At 32.1% G+C, this 21341-nt stretch overlaps 1 protein-coding gene across 7 annotated transcripts in view; it reads right to left on the bottom strand.

The window, feature by feature from the left end:
- Agtpbp1 (ATP/GTP binding carboxypeptidase 1) overlaps window positions 1-21341 on the bottom strand; it is a 207684-nt gene that overhangs the window by 128091 nt on the left and 58252 nt on the right. For 6 of the 7 annotated variants that reach the window (XR_013090371.1, XR_013090370.1, XM_076846133.1 and 3 more), the window contains exons 5-10: window positions 21231-21294; window positions 20678-20824; window positions 17126-17257; window positions 15790-15883; window positions 4855-4892; window positions 1025-1233 (exon numbers count right to left, since the gene is read on the bottom strand). Coding sequence is in view for 5 of the 7 variants with exons in the window: in XM_076846133.1 (XP_076702248.1) it covers window positions 1025-1233; window positions 4855-4892; window positions 15790-15883; window positions 17126-17257; window positions 20678-20824; window positions 21231-21294 (684 nt within the window). In the remaining 2 variants the exon portion in view is untranslated. The remainder of the gene's footprint in view (window positions 1-1024; window positions 1234-4854; window positions 4893-15789; window positions 15884-17125; window positions 17258-20677; window positions 20825-21230; window positions 21295-21341) is intronic. The other variant, XM_076846134.1, reaches the window with a different exon arrangement.

Here is a 21341-nt window from a genome sequence, read left to right on the forward strand (position 1 = left end):
TCAGCTTATGCAAGATCAGCCTAAAAATGCTAATTTAAAAATTTAAGAGTGTTTTGCTGCCAGAAAATCTATTTTGAGAAGGGTAAAGACATAGGGGATTTTAATTATGTCATATTACATTATTATTAGTTAACAGCTGACATTCAGATGGCACTTTTGATACATAGTAAAATTTTCAATACACAGTTTCACATTTGATCTGTCAAAACAGATGAGAAATTAAGGCCCAAAAATATTAAGTCACCTAACTCTTCCTCATAATATCAAATATCCATCATTGTCTGTATTAGGAAGAGTAAAAATAGGTATATATATGATTGCTCTAAAAAATACTAAGGGTAAACATAAAACATGTGTTTGGACATTTAACTATTGTCATGTAGAAAGATGATTTATCATGAGTAAGAACCAAGACAGCACAACCAGGACAACTATCTGGCATTTTCTAAAGGACAAATTCATGAACTTCTAAAAACAAGAGGGTTGCATTACAACATTCCTATAGCTCATATCTGAGTCTTCTACAGATGCTAGAAAACATCTCACTAAATATATTGTCAAAAATGTTTAATGCTGAAGATGGATGACAGAACTAGAACTCCAGGTTTCTCTACAGTAGCTTCTCTATTTATTCTTATTCTTATTCTTATTTCCCAGCAGGAAAATAAGCAGAATACTCAAAAACAACAGAATTGCCCTAACAGCTGTATAGGATCCACATAAAACTGAGTTATGTACAGCTGACTACACATTCTAGAAAGTGATATGGAATCCAATAGGTGGTTTTATACATCTTCCTTTAATCTTTTGGGGGCAAAATCTCACATTGCAGAGATGTGCACTGACTACCTTCTCAAATTCAGTCTGAGTTCACATGTGAGAAATGATTGTGCCTTTTGGTTTTGATATTTTTTAAATATAAATATATATCATATACCTTTCTGAGTATTTGCAAATTAATTTTCTTAAGAACCAAATCATATCACTAATACATAAGTAGAGTAATAGTAAGAAAATAACTCACTTGTGAAGTGTTATACAGAATTTTCATCCCATTGGCATCAATAAATGCTTTTCTTCCCAACTTGATGTTTGTAACACTTTTTAAGCTCTGTAAAATTCCTTTCCGAATGAGCATGTTTCTATGCCGATTATCATGGCGATGCCAATCTACATAAATTGTTAAAAGCACTTGGACATATCCTCTGTCTACAGCTCTCCTGGCATTTGTTTCTTTAACAAAAGAAATTGAGAAAGAAGATTTTTAAATGACAAGAGAAAGTACTGGAATTAATCAAATTAAAAGTATAACCTCAACTGTGATGAAAGGCAACTACATATTTAAATATGTTTTTCTAAGAAATTAAATATGACAAGTTCCAGAAAGCATTACGTTTTCCAGAAATTTTCCTGCCCATATATTGTTTAATGATTTCTAAATACCAAATTCTTCATTAAATTATGTTTACATCTTTTTAAACCAAAAAAAAATCCTATATTTTAAAACTTATGAATATACTGACAATAAACCAAATGAAATGTATAAGCTTTTACTAGCTGTGAATATTATTTTGTTAAATACAGTTATCACTTTTATGAACTTTTGTCACAAACTTGGTATTCCTAATGAAATTACCACCATTAAAATGTAATTCCTATAAAAACTTTGTTTCCACTGAAATTAATTGTTCTAGTTATCCCACAATTATATAAACGTCCATGCCATAACAATGCTAAGTTAAAAATACTTAAACAACTTTTCAGTAAATGAAAGGGAAGGAGCATTACATGATTAGAAAATAGTCATTAGAAGAATTAAATTTTGAATATAATGAGAACTACATTAAAGGTTTTCTGTAAATGATCAATTTGATTTGGATATAATTAACAGAAATGAATCCACAAATTCAACCTAATTTTATTATTTTTAAAGTATTAATATTTAAAATTATTAACCAAAAGAGTGAATTTTACTAAGATAGCAGCAAAGAAATTATGTCATAGCAACATATTGAGCCACCCAGTGTTACTTTGGAGAGTGGATAATACAGGCTACAACTTTGGAATATTAATCCATCTCATGTTGTTTAATTACAATGAAATTCTGATTTCTTTTTTTTCCCCCCTCTCTTTTTTGCAGTGCTGGGGATTGAACCCAGGGCCTAGTGCATGCTAGGTAAGCACTCTACCACTAAGCTAAATCACCAGCCCTCTAGTCTCTTCTTAATCTCAATTTCACCCACAAAATGACCTCTGATCCATGGCCTGGACATGAAGAAGATAATGATTTGAGTTGCCTGAAAGAATTATTCTATTGTCCAAGTAAGCCAAAACAATAAACTGAGAGAAACATACTAACTCCCTTTCAGAACTACATTCTGTTATTAGAGAAGGAAGAAACTCATCAAGGGAAGAAACGCCTTTCTCATATGTGAAAGCTTTTAAATCCCTATTTGTAAAAATTGCTAATTTACTAAGGCTGTGGCTATTCACAAAATCCATTCAATTGGATTTTTTGTTTTGTTTTGGGTACCAGGGATTGAACTCAGGGACACTCAACCACTGAGCCACACCCTCAGCTCTATTTTGTATTTTATTTAGAGATGGGGTCTCACAGAGTTGCTGCTGAGGGTCTCTCTCAATAAGTTGCTGAGGCAGTCCTTGAATTTGAGATTCTCCTGCCCCAGCCTCCAGAGCTGCTTGGATTACAGGAATGCTCCACTGCACCTGAAGTTCAATTGTTTCGACCAACAAACATTTCATGTATTTAAATGAATATACACTTTGTTTATTCCAACTGAAATTTACAAGCCTTTACTAGCTGTAAACATGATTTTGCTAAAAGCAACTATGATCACTGTAACTATTACACACTATGTGCTTTTGTGGGAATTCCCAATAGTCCAAATGGTCTTCATGAAAATATTTAAATTCTTTATGAAAGATCAAATAAGAAACTTAGCTATAATTCAAAAAGGTACTGAGGTGATCCTTAAAGGAAATGAACAGAGCCACCTACAGTCTGCACTGAGTACAATTAAAACAGATTATACAGGGATTTTTATTCATGTGTTCAGGGCACACAACTCACTATTGGCCTATTTCTTCATCTCTAATTAAAAGAAAATTTAAGTTTACCAGCACTGATAACTGAACTGTCTATCCACATTTATTTCAGTAGTCAAATTTATTCTTTTAAAGTAAATTATTGTTGCCACACACACACAAAAAAGGAATTTTTAAAAATATAAATAAGTAAAAATGCTCCAAAATGCAATGGTCCATTTAAATAAATGTAATGTGCTACTAAATATTATTTTTTATTATTAAATTTCATCTTATTTAATGTCATATATAATTTGAAAATACATTAAATATAAACCATTTATCAATTACTTTTTTTATCCTGATAGACTAAACAAGTATGTATGCCCAGCATTCTTCTTTAAAAAGAAGAGAGGGTATAAAAGGAAGACTATTACTTAAAACTGAAAAACATCAGACTTCAATCATCTTAGGTTAACCAATTTCTACAAAATATTTGAAACTTTTGAGAGTTTTAGTTTGCACTGACTCAGAATTAATAACTCTGTTATCAATGATTCAGAAAATTAGTATGCTTTAATAAACTTTTAAATAGCTATTCTAATTCATTTCAAATCAGATTTACTCTTTATACAATTTGAATTACAAAATCAGAGACAACAAAGCAAGGTGACAAATAATCAGTAAATTCATGTATGTGATCTTGGTTTAAAGTTTACCATATCACATGAAAATAAAGCTACAGAGTCAACCTACATGAGTATCATGTGTTTCATTTCAAGAGTTAATTTGTTAAGTGAAAACTCAGGTGTATAAATAAATTTCAGAAATTTAACAAGACATTTCTGAAATTTAACAAGACATTACTTTACTAAATATCAGGTTTTAAATAATTATTTGCTAGTTTAAAAAAAGAACAATTCTAACAATTCAGATTTAAGGGCAAGTAGATCTCATCCTTGAAAGATCTTGAATAAATGCCTATCTTAGGAGGAGGGAAAAGGGAACTCCATCAACAGGTTAAATGTTAAAACTCAAATGTTAAATTATTCAATCAATCATCCATAAGACTAACAATGGGGGATTTGAGGGGTAGGGGCAGTGAACTGGGGATTGAACCCAGGGTCTTGTACATGCCAGGAAAGTGCTCTACCACCAGGCTATATCCCCAGCCCTGAATATGAAATTTAAAATAGATACTGAAAAAAATGTAGAGGGGGGAAAATGATTATTCTCCAAAAGCATCATAAGACACATTCTACTCCAATGCCTTAATTGTTAAGATAAAGTAATTTATTTTCTAAATAAATTTTTTAGACTATACATCTACATTAACAGCCACTTTTTAAATGTTATCAATTTGAATTTGTGCAAGAAATAAAATTTCTATTAAAAGGCTCTAGGTTAAAATCATGTGCTATATAAAGAGTACAACTCATAGTAAAAGTTATATTTCTCATAATAAAAATTCTCAATATCATGTTAGTTTTACTCTTTCAATAAATGATACATGATATCTATTTATTTTACTCTACTAATACAGCTTCATGTTTATATAAATACCTTAGAAATAGGAAATCAATGGGCTTAAATAAATTACACAAATGTACTGAACAAATTATAACTCAAAAAACATATAGCATTAGTAATATATATCAACTGCACTAGAAGATGAAATCAATTTCAACAATAGAATATTAAAAAATAAGCTTTAAAACTAAACTAAATCTACATTTCCAGTTTCTTTAACATAGTAAATAGAATGCTCAGGAAAATAGTATCTAGTATTTCTAGTATTTAAAAACTTACTTGATTTTAGCAATGCAGCAAGAGTGTCTAAAGCAACCCTGTCAACACAACAAGAAAACACAAACAACAACAAAACTAGTAAAATTAATCTACAATAGTAAATTCATACAATCTTCTCAGATAAGTAATTCTATTAATCTATTCCAAACTTATTCTTGTTAAGAGCATCAATTACATATGGTGTTTCTCCATATTCATTTTCCCTTCCACTTCAAATTAGATATGAAGAAGACTGAAATAGTAAAAGTACCAAAAATTTTTAAGAAAGAAAAAGAAGAAAATTAACATTGTCTAAGTCTTTATGTCAGAAGTTACATGAATGATTATGTATCACTGACCCTGAGAAAATTCACAAAGAAACCATACTATCAAGAATCATTGGCCCTGGCTTATAAAGGTATTAAAAGAAAAACAAGTTTCAACAGATTAATTTCATAACTGCAAAATTCTATAGATAATTTCTTAACTTTCTGACATTAAAAGTGTTTCAGTTCTATCAAGCTATCATCCTCATATATATCAAGTGTAAAACATTTTGGAACTCAGAAGTTTGGAAAAGAAGAATGAGCCCTTAATGTCTGTCAGCCTTGAGGCACCAAAGAAAGTAACTATTATCTCAAAAATTCTTATATCCCCAGAGAAGACAAAGGAATAGACCTAAAAATTGAATATACATATATTATATTTTTGAACATAAATACTCACAGTGAAATCAGCTGCCATTAATCAGCTATAAAAATACATATCACTGTGGAAAACCTGTAATTCAAGTTGTTTTTTAAAAATAAATTACTGAAAAAGTGACAATTTCAATAATTTTAAAAATGCAAGGCTATAAACTATAGTACCTTTAAGTGAGAAATCAACAACTACAGTTAATTTATATTAAAAATATGTATGCTATCAAACTTAACTAAGCATTTCACTCACAATTAAGCATTTGTTGAATGCCTACTAGACACCCACAGTACCAAGTTCTTCATGGGTATAAAATTTAAAAACAAGCTCATCTCTTCAACAGGTAATTTTACAATCTACATAATGTAATAAAATATGCAGCTATGAAAAAACTACTCAGGAGATTAAAACCAAAAACGAGGCAATAAAGTAAAAGTTGCATACATTAGTGACAAAATAGAGGCAGCATGACCAAATGCAGGAAAAGGTAAAGAGCTAATGAATCAGAAGATTTAAGATGGACATTGGATCACAGTAATACCTAAAACAATCATCCATGACTACAAACCAAGTAAATACTCAGCAAAAGACCAGTAAGAGGAAGTTCTTAATAGTTACACTTTAGTTTGACACAAATAAAGCAAACGTGAACCTTTGTTTTTACTCTGTGAATATTATTATAAATAAAGTAAAAATCTTTTAAAATATCATAAATTCATACCTATAATTTTCTCAAAACAATGTGAAATGTTGGTAATGGTGAGTTAAAAGTAAATGAACGTAATGAAATTATGTGTTGAATTTTCATTGCATTGAACAAATCATCAGTAAGGAGTTGTCATATTTTCATAGTTGTGCAATAAAATGCACAAAAGAGTGTTTAAAACTATCAGAATAAGGATGGAGAGTGATGTTAAAATGGGTCAAAATTAAATATAGAACTAAATAGATCTTCGAAATCAACCTGTTCTTTATAAAAACTAAAATGGAAAAGAAAATGACATTCAGTAAAACCTGAAAAATGCCAGATAGCATTGTAGGTACTTTAATTCTTCAAACAGTTCTGGTCTACAGAATTGACAATGAACACGGAAAATAAAAAAATTAAAATATGACATGCCTAGAGCCAAACAAAAACTTAATGGTATGGAAATTGAATAATATGGGTATTTATTGAGAAAGGAATTACAAAATCAGAAAGGCCTCCCTTTAAGAAGGCAACCTGACCCACAAAGTGAACAAGCTGGACTCCACACACCTCCAACCCACCTCACCTGTGGTCCTTCAGGCAGCTTCCCAGATTCACACAGTCTCCTGGGGGCCACGGTAAGGGCCCAAGGCCCATACACAGGGCAGTAATGATCATGGTTGGCTAGGCTATGGCCCTACCAGGGCAAGCCAGGGCACTGAGGGAGCACCTTCTGTCTTGGCAGTGGCTACCTATTCAGGTGATGAGGAAGACTCATCACCCAGCATAGAAGGCTGCTGCCACTGGACACCTCCATTGCTTGACCACAAGAAGGGCTAAGGCTTCACACAGAGTCCTAAGGCTTCTGCAGCCCTGCAGCCACTCTTGACCCTGCCTCTGCCTCTTCTGGAATGATTTGTGGATTTTGACTCCTGTTACTGTAACCTGCAAATCCAAGAGACACATCAATCTGGAAGACAAAAGAACTGCTTCTTCACAATCAAAAGAAGACTGGCGTGCTACCTCTGGGGGATTCCCAGAGGCATACCTTGCCATACCTGGAGCCAAACAAAGAGCATACTTGCTAGAAAGGCTTCCTGTCAGTTGTGTAGAAGACAGAATGACATTCTGACTCAAGGGGAAGCTGTGCAGGTTCACAACGAATCAGTGCCATCTCGCCTTCAAAGACTGGGGACACACTGTGCAGTCCTTTTTGTAGAAGTGAGAAGTACAAGATTACTCTGCAAGAAGAAGATTCCAGGGACTTAAAAACACAAAGGCTTGCACGTTGATAGCCCTCTGAAATGTTGACAATCAGAATCTAAAAAAAAGTTCTATATTAAAGTTATGGAATTTATGTGAAAGTAAATGTCACTTTATAAACAATAATAACACTGATTGAAGAATATTATCCGTGAAGAAACCTTCTATAGACTGATAAGCAGCAAAGTTTCTTGTTTGGACCTTAAACTTGTCCATTAGAGGAAGAATGAAATAGATTGCCAAAATGGCCAAATAAGATATTATGAATCCTCTAATTATAGTGGTTGCAAGGAAATTATCCCTCCAAATCATGATACCAAATAGGAAAATGACCTCCAAGTGCTTTGTGTGTAGGGAATTTTTCTGAGAGAACAGAACCAAATGCATCAGAAAAACCACATAGCTGAGAAGCCCTACAAATGTGACAAGTGTGATAAGAAATTTTTTTCATATATCAGAACTTCATAATCACAGGACAGACCACACAGGAAAAAAGGTCTATAAATGTGATGATTGAGATATAAAAACTAAAATCTATATGTACTAAATGTTTAAGAGCCCAATATTATAAACAAATACTACTAGAAATAAAGAAAGAGAAAGGCCCCACTCAATACAGTAACAGGGACTTCAATACCCCACTCTCCAACATCATAGTGAAGGGTGACAAACTGATTTCAAGGCATACTTCAGAGCCATAACAACAAAACTGGCATAAAATCAGATCCACAGGCCAACGGAACAAAACAGAATGCCCAGAAATTAATCCACACATCTTTAGCTAACTGATTCTTCAGAAAGGTGCCAAAATCAGACTACTGAAGAAAAGACAGCTTCATGAATAGTGCAGGAAAACTGGATATCTCCATGTAGCTGAAACATGATCCATATCTCTCACCTTGTTCAAAAATCAACTCAAAGTAGATCAAAGACCTTAGTGTGGGACTTAAAACTCTACTAGAGAAAAACATAGCAAAAATAATTCAAGATACTAGCACAGGCAATAATTTCCTGAATACAATTCCAAAAGCACAAGATAAAAAGAGAAGGCGAATGGGATTCCATCAAGTTAAAAAGCTTTTACATAGCTAAGGAACAGTCAACACAGTGAAAAGACACCTACAGTCTGGGAGAAAATCTGACAGCTATTTTTCTGACAAAGAATGAATATCCAAAATATATTTTAATACACAAAAAGTGACCAACAATAAAAAACAAGCAATCTAATAAAAAAAATGGCAATCTGGACACTTCTCAAAGAAGAAATATAAATGGCCAATAAATAAATGAAAAAATGTTCAATATAATTAGCCATCAGGAAAATGCAAATCAAAAATACAATAAGATTCCATCTCATTCCAATCAGAGAGGCTATTACCAAAAGAAAAAAAAAAAAAACTAGCAAGGATATAGGAAAAAATAAAATCTTACACACTGTTGGTGAGAATTAAACTAGTATGGCCACCAAGTAAAACAGTACAGAGGTTCATAAAAAACAAAAAACAACCACAACAACAAAAAACCCACTATGATTCAGCTATAACACTCCTGGGTATTACATCTAAAGGAAATAAGGTCAGCATACAAAAAGAGATACCTCCATACCCATGTTTCTTGCAGCACTCCTCACAACAGGTGAGATATAAAGCCAAGGTGCCTTGCCTATCAACAGATGAATGGATAAAGAAAATATGGTATGTATACACAACGGAGTATTATTAACTCATGAAGAAGAATGAAATCCTATCATTCCCAGAAAAATGGATAGAACCAGAGGACAATATGTTTAGCAAAATAATCCAAACATAGATAAGTACTGTATGTTTTCTCTCATATGTAGAAACAATGAGAGATAGAGACAACATGAAAATTTTAAAAAGATAGGGGAATTATTAGAAACTGTGAAGGGTCCACAGGGAAGAGTGGATGGACATGATTAACACATAATATATACACATGTAGAAATACTACCATGAAACCTATTAATTTATATGATTAATATGTGTTGATAATTATCATTTTAAAAAAAAGAAGACAGGGTGTGGCTCAGCAGTAGAACACTTGCCCCCCATCTGTGAGGCACTGGGTTGGATCCTCAGCACCACATAAAAGTAAATAAACAGAATAAAGATACTGTGTCCATGTATAACTAAAAAATATTTTTTAAAATACAGCTTGAACTTTTAATCCCAGATAAAATGGAATAACAGGAGCCAAATCTATCCTCTCATCTGAGATGTGACTTTTTTAAAAAGGACAGAATAGAAGAACTATTTAAAATATATCAAGCATCAAGCAATGAAGGACAGAAATCCATACAGGATTAAAAACAAGAGGTAGGTCCTACAATTGCCCCAGCTCACCACATTCGAAAGTCATAGCTCAGAAGACTAAATCAGTACACAGGGTAGATCATGGGGGAAAAAAAACTTGAACAGAAAGAGAAGTCCAGAGATTTCTGTTTGAAATCTTAGAAATCTTAGAAATATTAGAATATATTAGAAATATTAGAATATTAGAAACCAACAAGATCAGTATATGTGTGTGAATTAACCACAAAGCTGGGGAAAAGGCCATCCCAAAAGACTGGAGAACAGTGTCTAATATTCACACAGGGCTGGAACAGTATCTATGCCCATAACCAGACTGGAAGCTCTCATAATTTGTGGGATACGTGATATAAGACTCAACAGTTTGCCTCACTAGGGAAGAATACCAGTCCTAGACTCAATAGTACTCACTCCCCACCTAGCAAAAGATCAAACTCTTCCTGTGAAACTTAACTGCATCCAAGAACAAACCTGAAGACTATTTACAAAAATGTGAAAACACTCAGCACCCAGAAAGGTGAAATTCACAATGTCTGGCCCCCTTTCAAAATGATAAGGCTTGCAAAAAGAAGGGAATCAAAACCCATGACGAAGAAAAATAAACCAAATGAAACTGACCTAGAACTAACATAAATGTGCAAAAATATCAAAATACTTACTATCACTGCACACCATGATAGTAACTAGAGAAAAAATTAACATGTCAACTGAGGAAAAACAGTTTATCCTGCTACCATTTGATCCAGACACTCTCACACCTAAGGATTTACCCAAAAGAAAAAATTTTTTTAAAAAGGCCATACAAAGTTTTGTGAATAAACATTCATGGCTATTAAGTCAAAAATCTGAATAACTCAAACATCTATCAAGAGGCAAATACATAAAGAAATTATGATATATGATATATCCATACAACTATGAATACTACACAAGTAATAATGTTATATAACAATATAAACGTAAATACAATTGTGATGCATTAAAGAAGCCAATCCTCCCCCCAAAAAAATCAAGAATACAAAAATCCTGAACATGCAAATTAATCTTCAGTGACAGAAAACATCCTCTGGTTAAACCCAGGCCAAGAGGAGGGAGCATGAGAGCAATTACCTAGAGGAACAGTAAAGCTTTAAGGAGCAATGGATAATCATTATCTTGAACATCTTCAACTGTGGTGATAGCTTTAAGGGATTAGCTATATTTGAAACAACATCGTGATTTTTATGGGCTCTAGTCACTTCTTTGCTTTCATGGACCCTTCCACCATAAACTATATATATATTTAAAATTTATATTTTAAAACTGTGTTGATATAAAAATGTGTTAGTAATAACAGATTAAATCATTTGCTTTATAAAAGTCCACTTTTTTTCTTATGACTTCAAAGAAATTAAAACATCTTCATGGGCCCCTAAAGTATCAAGGGCCCTCAGCATTGCCTGTTGAGCCTAAAGACTTAGTCAACCCCAAATATGACAATTCTTATCAACTGTATACTATGAATATATACAATTTATTATATGTAAGAAACGTATTTCCAACAATCAGATCTAATGTGAGAATTAAGTAAATCTCTCTTCCTATGGCACTTTAATTAATATATGTTATAAATTCCTTTCATTAAAAAAAGGTAAAAAAGTCAAAGAGAAAACATTTACTCCACAAAGCACTAAACTATCTGCTGATTAATCCTATTTAAAAAGTCTTCAGGCTCACTGAATTACACGTGTTCTCTACAGTAAATATAAGCGGTCTTTTTACAAACAGTTTTACAACACAGACTATCCCAATCCACCTAAAGTAAGAGATAGACATTTTAGGGAACTATGTAGAAGAAACATAGCTAACATAGAACATAGTGAAAGATCAGAAATAATACCTACCATTAAATATTTACAATTAACTAATAATTAGTCAGTACTATGGGTGGAACTTATTTGAAAACACCATCACTGAAGACAGAATTAGTTAAGATGAAGCTATACTGGAGGAGATGAAACCATACTGGAGGAGGTGGGCCTTTAAAACAACATTAATGCTGTCCTAATAAGAGAGAAGACATACATAAGAAGAGAACATCAGCATGTAATGATGACAGCAAAAAGTGAAATGCTGCAACTGCCTACTAGGAATGCAAAAGATCAATACAAATCATCAAAAGGTAGGAAGAGCAGAGAGCGGTGGCACACATCTGTGATCCCAGCTACTGGGGAGGCTGAGTTCTCAAGTTTGAGAACTGGGCAACTGAGACAGCCCCTGTCTCGAAATAAAGTAAAAAGGACTGAGATGTGTAGCTCAGTAGTAGAGAACCCCCAGGTTCAATCTCCAGTACAACAAATACAAAAAGAAAAAAAAAAAAAAAAAACAAGAGGTTAATAAAGATTCTCCCCTATAGGTTTCAGAAGGAGCATGACCCTTCTGAGAATTTTCTTTTGAACTTACCGCCCCTAAAATGATTAGGCAACAAATTTCTGTGGTTTTAAGCCACCAAGTTTGTGATACTCTGATATAATAGCCCTAGGAAACTAAAACATTATGCTGTATGTAATTGCTTACAATAAACCCATAGGATTTTCCCACCTACAGCTAATTCTTTATTCAAAACTATGAAAATATTACAGTACTTTCAGAAAGTCTTTCTGTTGGCTGGCAGTTGTTTACAACATGCTTGAGTCAAATAATAGTATTTCTCATAGTTTTTAATCCTAAAACATTCTTATAACATGGTAATTTTTGATGTTTATTCCTCAACACTGGCAAGTTGAAACATAAACTGTTTTTTCTGACTCTAGAGCCCGTCAAGCTTATTCAACTGTTCCATTAGATTAAAAAACAAAAACTTATGAAGCCTGGTGAAAATTCATCTTTAAATTTTTACCAAAAAAAATATTTTAAATATATTAAACTTCAATACAAAAAAGTTTCTGAAATTCTGACATTTATAAGCCAGCATGAATTTATAAAAGTTACCAAAGAATTTTAAAATATTAATTTGTTGAAATGTAGTGTATATTATGTTAAATTGATAAAAGTTTCTCAGTTTCAACAATTTATACTTCCTCATAAATTTTCCCAGTCTTTTTGGGAAAGAACAACACAACCAAACATAACTTGAAGAGTATAGTTTATGGTTTATTCATTTAAGAGCAGTGGAGGAAGAAAAGCTTAAATCCAGTTACTAAAGTTAATCTACTTTTCTTTGAGGATCAATCCTTACAATGACCATCAACATGGAGAAACGGAAAAAAAAAAAAAAAAAAAACACAGAGTTACAATAACTTCCTTAACACCTTCATTTTGGATTAACAGCTTTAAATCTGAACCCTAAAATTAAAAAGGAAAGAAATCCTAAAGGAAAACATCACCCTTCCAACGTAAATCTCTCAATTTATGTTGGGTACTGTTTCAACAGAGAAGAACCACTATAGAAAGCTCTAAATTACTGAGTTTTCTAAGTTAATTAGGGAAGAGACCCTCAAATTACTAAAAATGACAAAGAGATCAAGATGGAGATATTTGATCACTAAATTGTTTATTCTTTTAGAAGAAAAAGTTAAAATTAGTTTTTCTTTTTTAAAATGAAATTATTTACAGATTAAGGAATATATGTGAATTAAAAACAGGGCTGAAGATGTAGCTCAATGGTAGGCAGAATGCTTGACTAGCATGTATGAAGCCCTGGGTTCAACTCAACCCCCAGTAGCTCCTATATATACACACAAACATACATACAAATACATGTATATTTAGTATTAGCTAGGACTCATTCTCAGCCACATTACTACATTGCGTACTTAAAATATATTACATTAATATAAGCACTACGCTAGTTATCAGAATCATCTCATTAAATTCTAATCACCTTACAATAAAGGCACTAATATTATTACCACTCCACAGACTAGAAAGGGGGACACACAGGTTAAGTAACTTACATCATATCATGGAGCCAGTGAGAGAGCTATATGAAAATCCAGGTCTGCCTGCCCTCAGAGCCCACTCTTAAGTCACTACTACACTACATTGATCCTAAATTGGTTTTTACTGTGATACAAACATTTCGTCTTGTTACATTTCATCACATATTCCAGGACTATGTATAATCTTTGCCTAAGTAATGTTGAGTCACCCCACCAAATAATATTTATTATGAGCAAAGAAGGATCCAAGATATTTTTAAATATGGTAAGCTTTATTAAGAAATGGTTTTTTCAAAAAAAAAAAAACACTAGAAATGTCCTGAACCCTTTGTCTTAGAATAAAATTTAACCAAATAGTTCATGTGGACAAGCTCTCCTTTATAAGAGATTTGCAGTAAATAAATATAGGAAAAATGAGAAAATTAGAAAATCAATGTTTTATAACCCCTAATAAAATAACAGATCCAGGTAATGCATAAGTGAAAAATTATTAAGGGACAAGTATATGGGAACATTCCAATGAATGGATTGCCCCAACTAATTACCTTACATTATGCAAAACAAAGTACCCTGCACCACTTCTGAAATATTTTGATTAAAACCAAAGTAAATACGATCAAGTTACTAGCTCTGCCAGTATACAGAAAATGCAAGGAACATACCTGTTTGTTAAATGACCCCAGCATAGTCACCCTAATCCAGAATGTGGAACATGCTAAAGAAATATCACACAAGTCTTTCAACAAAAAGAATCAAAAAATGGGGGGGGAAATTTTATTGATTTTAAAAGTTTATGAGACATGTCAATCAGAGACCTCGTCTGGACCTTGATTTGAACAAGCCAACTGTAAAAAGAGCATTCCTTTGATAATCAGAAAATATGAGATGATACAAAGAAAGTATTATTAATTTTGGTAGGTACACAAATGACATTTTGGTGAGACACAAAAAACGTCTATATCTGATAATGATCACACTAAAGAATTTACAGATGAAATGTAATGGTGGATATTTATTTTAAAATATTCCAGGAAAAAATACAAGCAGAAAAAGTAAAACAGAAATACAAATGGCAGGATATTAATTGCTGTGGAAATTGGTGACAGGTGCACACAGAGTTCATTATACTATTATCTCCACTTTTGCATAAACTTGGAAACTTCAGAAATACAAAAAGTAATAATGTGTATATCTTGTTTGGATTCTGATTCCAACAAACCAATTGTGGAAGGGCAATTTTGAGATAACTAAAGAACACAGGCTAGATTTCAGATTATATGAAGGATTTAATAATTTCGTTGAATGTCATTAGAGTATTAATAGCTATTTTTAAGTCTTCTTTTAGAATTATACACTTAAGTATTTAAGAGAAAAACAATAATATTCAGAGAAAATCATCCCAGAGAAAATATCTAGAATTTGCTTAAAAGTACCCCAGGAAAAACAAACAAAAAGTATGGAGAAGAAACAAACAAAACAAAAATGGTACAATGTTTATAACTGCTGAACACAATAAGTAATTAATGTAATTAATTTAATTAGTCTAATAATAAAAACTCTGTTATGTATGTTTGAAAAATTACATAATAAAAAAGTTTTTAAAGAATGACCTCTAGGCTTAGGAAAATACTAAATATAAACAAATAATTGCAAATTGCTTTCATTTTCTGAAGTTAAAAGGATAAGTGAATAAAAATATACACAACACATAAATAAAATATATCTTAATATACATATCACAAAAAAGACACAAAAGAGAAAGAAATAGAAATATATAAATTTAAGAAATATTCAGATTATCATGAGAATTAAGGAACTAGTCATTAAAAGACTGCAAAATTGGGTGAGGAATATAGTAGGCACTCAATAAATGTTTCTGAATGAATGAATACTCTATAAATTATCTTATTTCATCTTATAGAAACTAAGACTGTTCAAAGTCTAAATTTCTATAAACATTATGACTTAATTCAACCTTTTCATTGTACACTTCAAAATAATGAGGCCCAGAATAACAAAGGATATAACTCTGTTTACATTCAAAACATTTACTCACTTCATAAGACCTGAATTCTTCTTACTAAATGGTCCGATGATTTTGAACATCAATTCCACAACTCCATTTTTCCCTAAAGATACTGAATTCACAGCTGAAAGGGAGAGAAAAAGATACAAAATGATTTAAAAACTTCAGTAACTGAAAATATGTACACTTACTGATACATAGCCAAAAATATATACAAAGTGTTTAATAAATGTGAACTCAAGTCACTTTTGAGTTAAGTCCACCTTAATTAAATGCTTAAGGGAAGATGTTCTTTTTTCTTTTTTTTTTTTCTCTTTTGTTTTATGGGAAGTTGCAAGGAAATTCTGAAACAAATTACAGACCAAAAAAATATATATATTATAAAAAAAGACTCCAGCTGGATGCAGTAGCACACGCGTGTAATCCCAGCAGCTCACAAGACTGAGGCAGGAGGATCTCAAGTTCAAAGCCAGCCTCAGCAAAAGTAAAGTGATAAGCAACTCAGTGACACCCTGTCTCTAAATAAAATACAAAATAGGGCTGGGGATGTAGCTTAGTGGATGAGTACCCCTGAGTTCAATCCTCAGTACCCAAAAGGAAAAGGAAAAAAAAAAAAAAAAAAAAAAAACTCCAGTTGCTCTATTTGTTTCTTCAATCAATTTGGTCAACATGGGGATTGAAAGACAATAGTAAACAGTCTCTGCCTTGACAAAGCATAGTGTTGAGAGAATGAAAGAAACCATAAACAAATAGCTACTTAATTACATTCTAATAAATTGTGAGTTATAGGCTATTTGGTTGTGAGTTATAGGCTATTTAGGTTCTTTCACTAAACACTCCAATTTCACAGTCAGAGAATAAAAAGGAAATGCATGTATACCTAAGTGAGCATGTGTGCTTAGGGAAACATTTTATCTGAGTCAATCTCTCTCCTCAATATATTTTTCAGAGGCTCCAGTACTATGGTTTTTCAGTTCTGACACTTCCCTACTACAAAAGATAAGTGACCCCAACTTTCCTTTCAGCTTTCTTCTCATCTGTGAAAATCCCAAGAGGTATATGGTTTTTCAAGCTGCAATACCCTCATATTTTTCCACAACTTTTCCCACAGCAACCTATTCACCACCCTCTCTGGTCCTTTACAAATTAAGGGGGTAAGTGAGAATTCTCAAGATTTGTCAACTTGCCTTCTTAACCCAAAATACTTCTGTTGAATTAAACTTAAAGAGCTAAAAACAAGAGAAGATATTAAATCTTCTTTTTCCCATGAATTTGAGAGGTCTGCAGAGTTAAGGCAGTTTAAGATTTTCATTTTGTATAACTTCACAACACTTGAGTTAACTAAAAGTCACTCTGAAATACTCACAATTGGCAGAATATACTCGTAAAAGCTGAAGACAAGGTAGAACCAAGCGATGATTCTGCAAATTCTGTTTGACCAAACTCAGAGTTATATTCAGAGCCCCATTAATTCTAGCTTTCACTCCAAATTTTTTATCTGTTTTAAAAAAAAGTTATTCACATTTACTTTTGAATAAAATGAAGTCATAAAGCAATGACATTTTTAATTTAAATTATGAATTCACATCACCAAATATGAAGTTGACCTATAAAGTTATAATCATTTCTTGTATGATTTTTTAAATACTCTATGATTTTTAAAATACTTTTGAAGCATGCTTAAAAGAATGTGAGGGGAAAGCAAAAGATAGGGCAAAAGAACAGAGGCTGGAATAGCCCAACACTTAGGTTGTCAAAAAAAGAATCTAACTGACCCTCTATACAAGCAAGTCAGTCTAATTCAACAAGTTTATCAGAATACCATCACATAGTTAAGAGGAAGTATAGAGAATCTAAATGTCCATTACCAATATTACTAATTTAATATGGACAGTATCCTTTTCCTACTTATGAAAGAATATAAATTAGGGGAAAAATGAATAGCTTATGTAAATAATACTATCAAATCAATGTCTAAGGGATATAACTCAAGATAAAAAACAAAGAGAAGTTCTTTTTTATTATTATTTTTAGTGGTACAAATTTATGAGGCACACTAATAATTCAATACATGCATCAATATGTAATGATCAAACCATGGTGGTTAAAATTTCTATCTCTTGACATTTTTAAAATTTTTGATTAGCACATAATTGTACATATTTATGGGTTATAGTATGATATTTAAATACAAGTATATACTATATACTGACCAAATCAGGATAGTTAACATTTCTAACTCTTATCATTACCTTGTGTTTAGAAAGCACTGTTCTTAATTAGTATTTTCATCAAGAGACTAAAGAGATTTTTTAAAATTTAAAGGACACATGGTCTGGGGCTGTGGCTCAGCGATAACTAAACACTCGCCTGGCATGTGTGAGGCACTGGATTCAATTCTCAGCACCATATATAAATAAATAAACGTCTATCAACAACTAAAAAAGTATTTAAAAAATTTTTAAAACAAGAATTTAATAATATTGAGATTTAAACAAAAGAAGCAAGAAGGTCCAAGAAAAAGAGATATGCTGTCAGCAGCAGAAATTTTAAATCAAAAAGAATTAAACATTGTTAAAGGAATATTACTCTCATTTTACAAGAAATTAAAAAATGAAAATCACTCAAGAAATGACTGTACAAATCCCTGAATAACATAAAATTAGAAAACTAAGACAAGCAATCTATATACGGGGTAAAAATGGGAGTTCATAACCCACTTGAATCAAATGTATGAAATATGATATGTCAAGAGCTTTGTAATGTTTTGAACAACCAATAAAAAAAGGGGAAAAAAAACTAAGACAAATAAAGAAAAATGCAAACTTAAAATATGTAGGAGAAAATAAGGAAGACCTTCAACTTGAATGGGACATTAACTTAGCCAGGTGCAATGGCACATGCCTGTAATCCCAGCAGCTCTGGAGGTTGAGACAGGAGGATCATGAGTTCAAAGCCAGCCTCAGCAAAAGCAAGGCACTAAGCTACTCAGTGAGACCCTGTCTCTAAATAAAATACAAAATAGGGCTGGGAATATGGCTCAATGGTTGAGAACCCCTGAATTCAAACCCCAGTATAAAAAAATAATAATAACTTAATTTTCACAAAAAGTATAAGAAAGATAAATTGGTTATAATTAGAAATGATGCATGAAACAACAATATTCATCAATAAACAAGGTTTTCTTATTTTATTTTTCATTTTTACTTCACATAAAAATCCCAAAAGGGAGTCCTTAAAACTCAAATACAGGTTAAAAAAAAGATACCAATAACATATTTGTTAACATATATTTGAGTCCTAATGTCCCAAATATACATAGGAATTAAAGTCACCTAGTTCTTTAAGAGCAACACATGCTTAAAGTTCTATTTAAACATTTGCACAATACACAAAGATATACTTGAAATACACACAAATGCATAAACTATGTATACACATAATTTTTTGGGGGGTGGGGGGCAGGTACTGGGTTTTGAACCCAGGGACAAGCATTTTTAACCAGACACTTGAAATTTAATACCCATATGCAAGCCACAAAGCAATGCCAAAACTCTTAAAGCACAATTGTAAGAGTTAAGGGAGTCATTTTAATCTTTGTGCAGATATACAACTATAAATTTAGCCTTTATTCAAACAACACCTTCCTCTGTTAACCTAACCTAAATTGATTTCCTTCTTTGTCTACATCCATTTTTATCAATCTATATTTTTTTAAATTGACACCTACTATTGTAATAATTGGTCTCATAATTTTTCTTGTCTATTTTGGTCTCTGTAAGTTCCCTGAGAATTCTAACAATGCAATAAAATTATGACATGAATGAAAAGCACTGATTGTTTACCTCTCTGTTCCTCAAAACATCCCCATCCAAACTCCCTCTTTCTAGCCTCAACAATACTCACAGTATGTGTATCTTTTACACACATTCATAAGTAGGCACACAAACACACCAAGATACACTTATAATTCTGATGTATTTGTCTTTCTTTTACTACTACATGCAATAGAATTCTCCATGAATTCTGGATCCTCATTTCTTGCCTATTACTAGTTTGACTGTAAAAAGCCTACGTGTTCCTTAATAGATAGACTGATGAAGAAAATGTGATATATACACACATTGGAATTATCCTCAGCCATAAAGAAGAATGAAATTATGTCATTTGCTAGTAAATGGATGAAACTAGAGAACATCAAGTTAGATGAAATAAGCCAAACTCAGAAAATCCAGGGTTGAATGTTTTCTCTAACGTGAAATTAGAGAGAAATAAAGAATTTTAAAAGGGGAAGATCTCATGAAAATAAAAGGGAGAAGAATGGAGTAGAGGAAGGAATCAAGATGGAGGCAGGAGGAATGGAAAAGGGGAGAAACCGCAGTTTAAAATTGATCTGATTATACTATGTGCCTATATGAATATATCACAATAATTTCCATTTTTATGTATAACTACAATATACCAATTAAAATAAATTAATAGAAAGAAAACCAATAGAGTCAAAATACCCTCTATATGAGTATCAAGAGAAAGGGGATGGCAGAGGGAGGGGAGGTCAGGGGATAGGGAGGTTAGGAGACTGAAATGGGGTAAACTATTTTATATGCATTTATAAATATGTCAAAATGAACTTGAAAATTACATAAAACTATGATGCACTAATAAAACAGATTTTTAAAAAACTAAGCAACTTCAGGTATAAAGAATTGATGATATGGGGCTGGGATTGTGGCTCAGAGGAAGAGTGCTCACTTCGCATGCATGAGGCACTGGGTTCGATCCTCAGCCTCACATAAAAATTAAAAAAAAAATAAAGATATTGTGTCCAACTATAACTAAAAAAATAAATGTAAAAAAAAAAGAATTGATGATACAAAGATGGTTCTAGATTGAGTAATAATACAAGGGAAACCCTTACCTTTTGGTCCAATCTTTGCAAGAACAGAATGAATCTGCACCATTAACTCCTCATGTGGGGGAGAATCTTTGCTGGCATTTGTAAGTAATTGTAACAATATTTGTGAACCACCTTTGGTGACTAAGAAACTTGCTCTTCGACCTCCACCTAAATTTAAAAAAAAAAAAAATTTAACAGCATATTTTAACAGCATATCTTCTCCAGTATGTATCACAATTGGTCAGTATTGCAGATATTAAAGTGCTGATTCCTAAAATCAAGCAAATACTATCAAAATCATATTTTGTGTTTATCTAATTAGAAAGTAGCCCACAAAGAGTGAACACGAGTCATACCAAAATTCTAAGTTTAAAACTCTAAACTTATGTTGCAGGGGTAATTTGAGGGATATTTGAATATATCCAAACAAAACAGCAAAGGAGTATGATATTTCAGTTTCCAATCCCAATACTTAGAATACCTTCTGTATGAGTATAAGAAATTCAAAGTACATATGATACATGGCAGATCACTATTTACAAACAGAAATAAGACCAAGGAAACAAAAACTTACCAGCTGAAACCAGCTCAACAAGAATGCTCAAGATATTTAGCGTAGTTTGAAGATCTTTAGTGTTCTGAAATAGATAGTTGATTTGCTTTATTAAAAATGGTAACAGGGGCT

This window comes from Callospermophilus lateralis, chromosome 2 (genome assembly GCF_048772815.1).
Source record: "Callospermophilus lateralis isolate mCalLat2 chromosome 2, mCalLat2.hap1, whole genome shotgun sequence".
In the NCBI taxonomy this organism is placed as follows: domain Eukaryota; kingdom Metazoa; phylum Chordata; class Mammalia; order Rodentia; family Sciuridae; genus Callospermophilus; species Callospermophilus lateralis.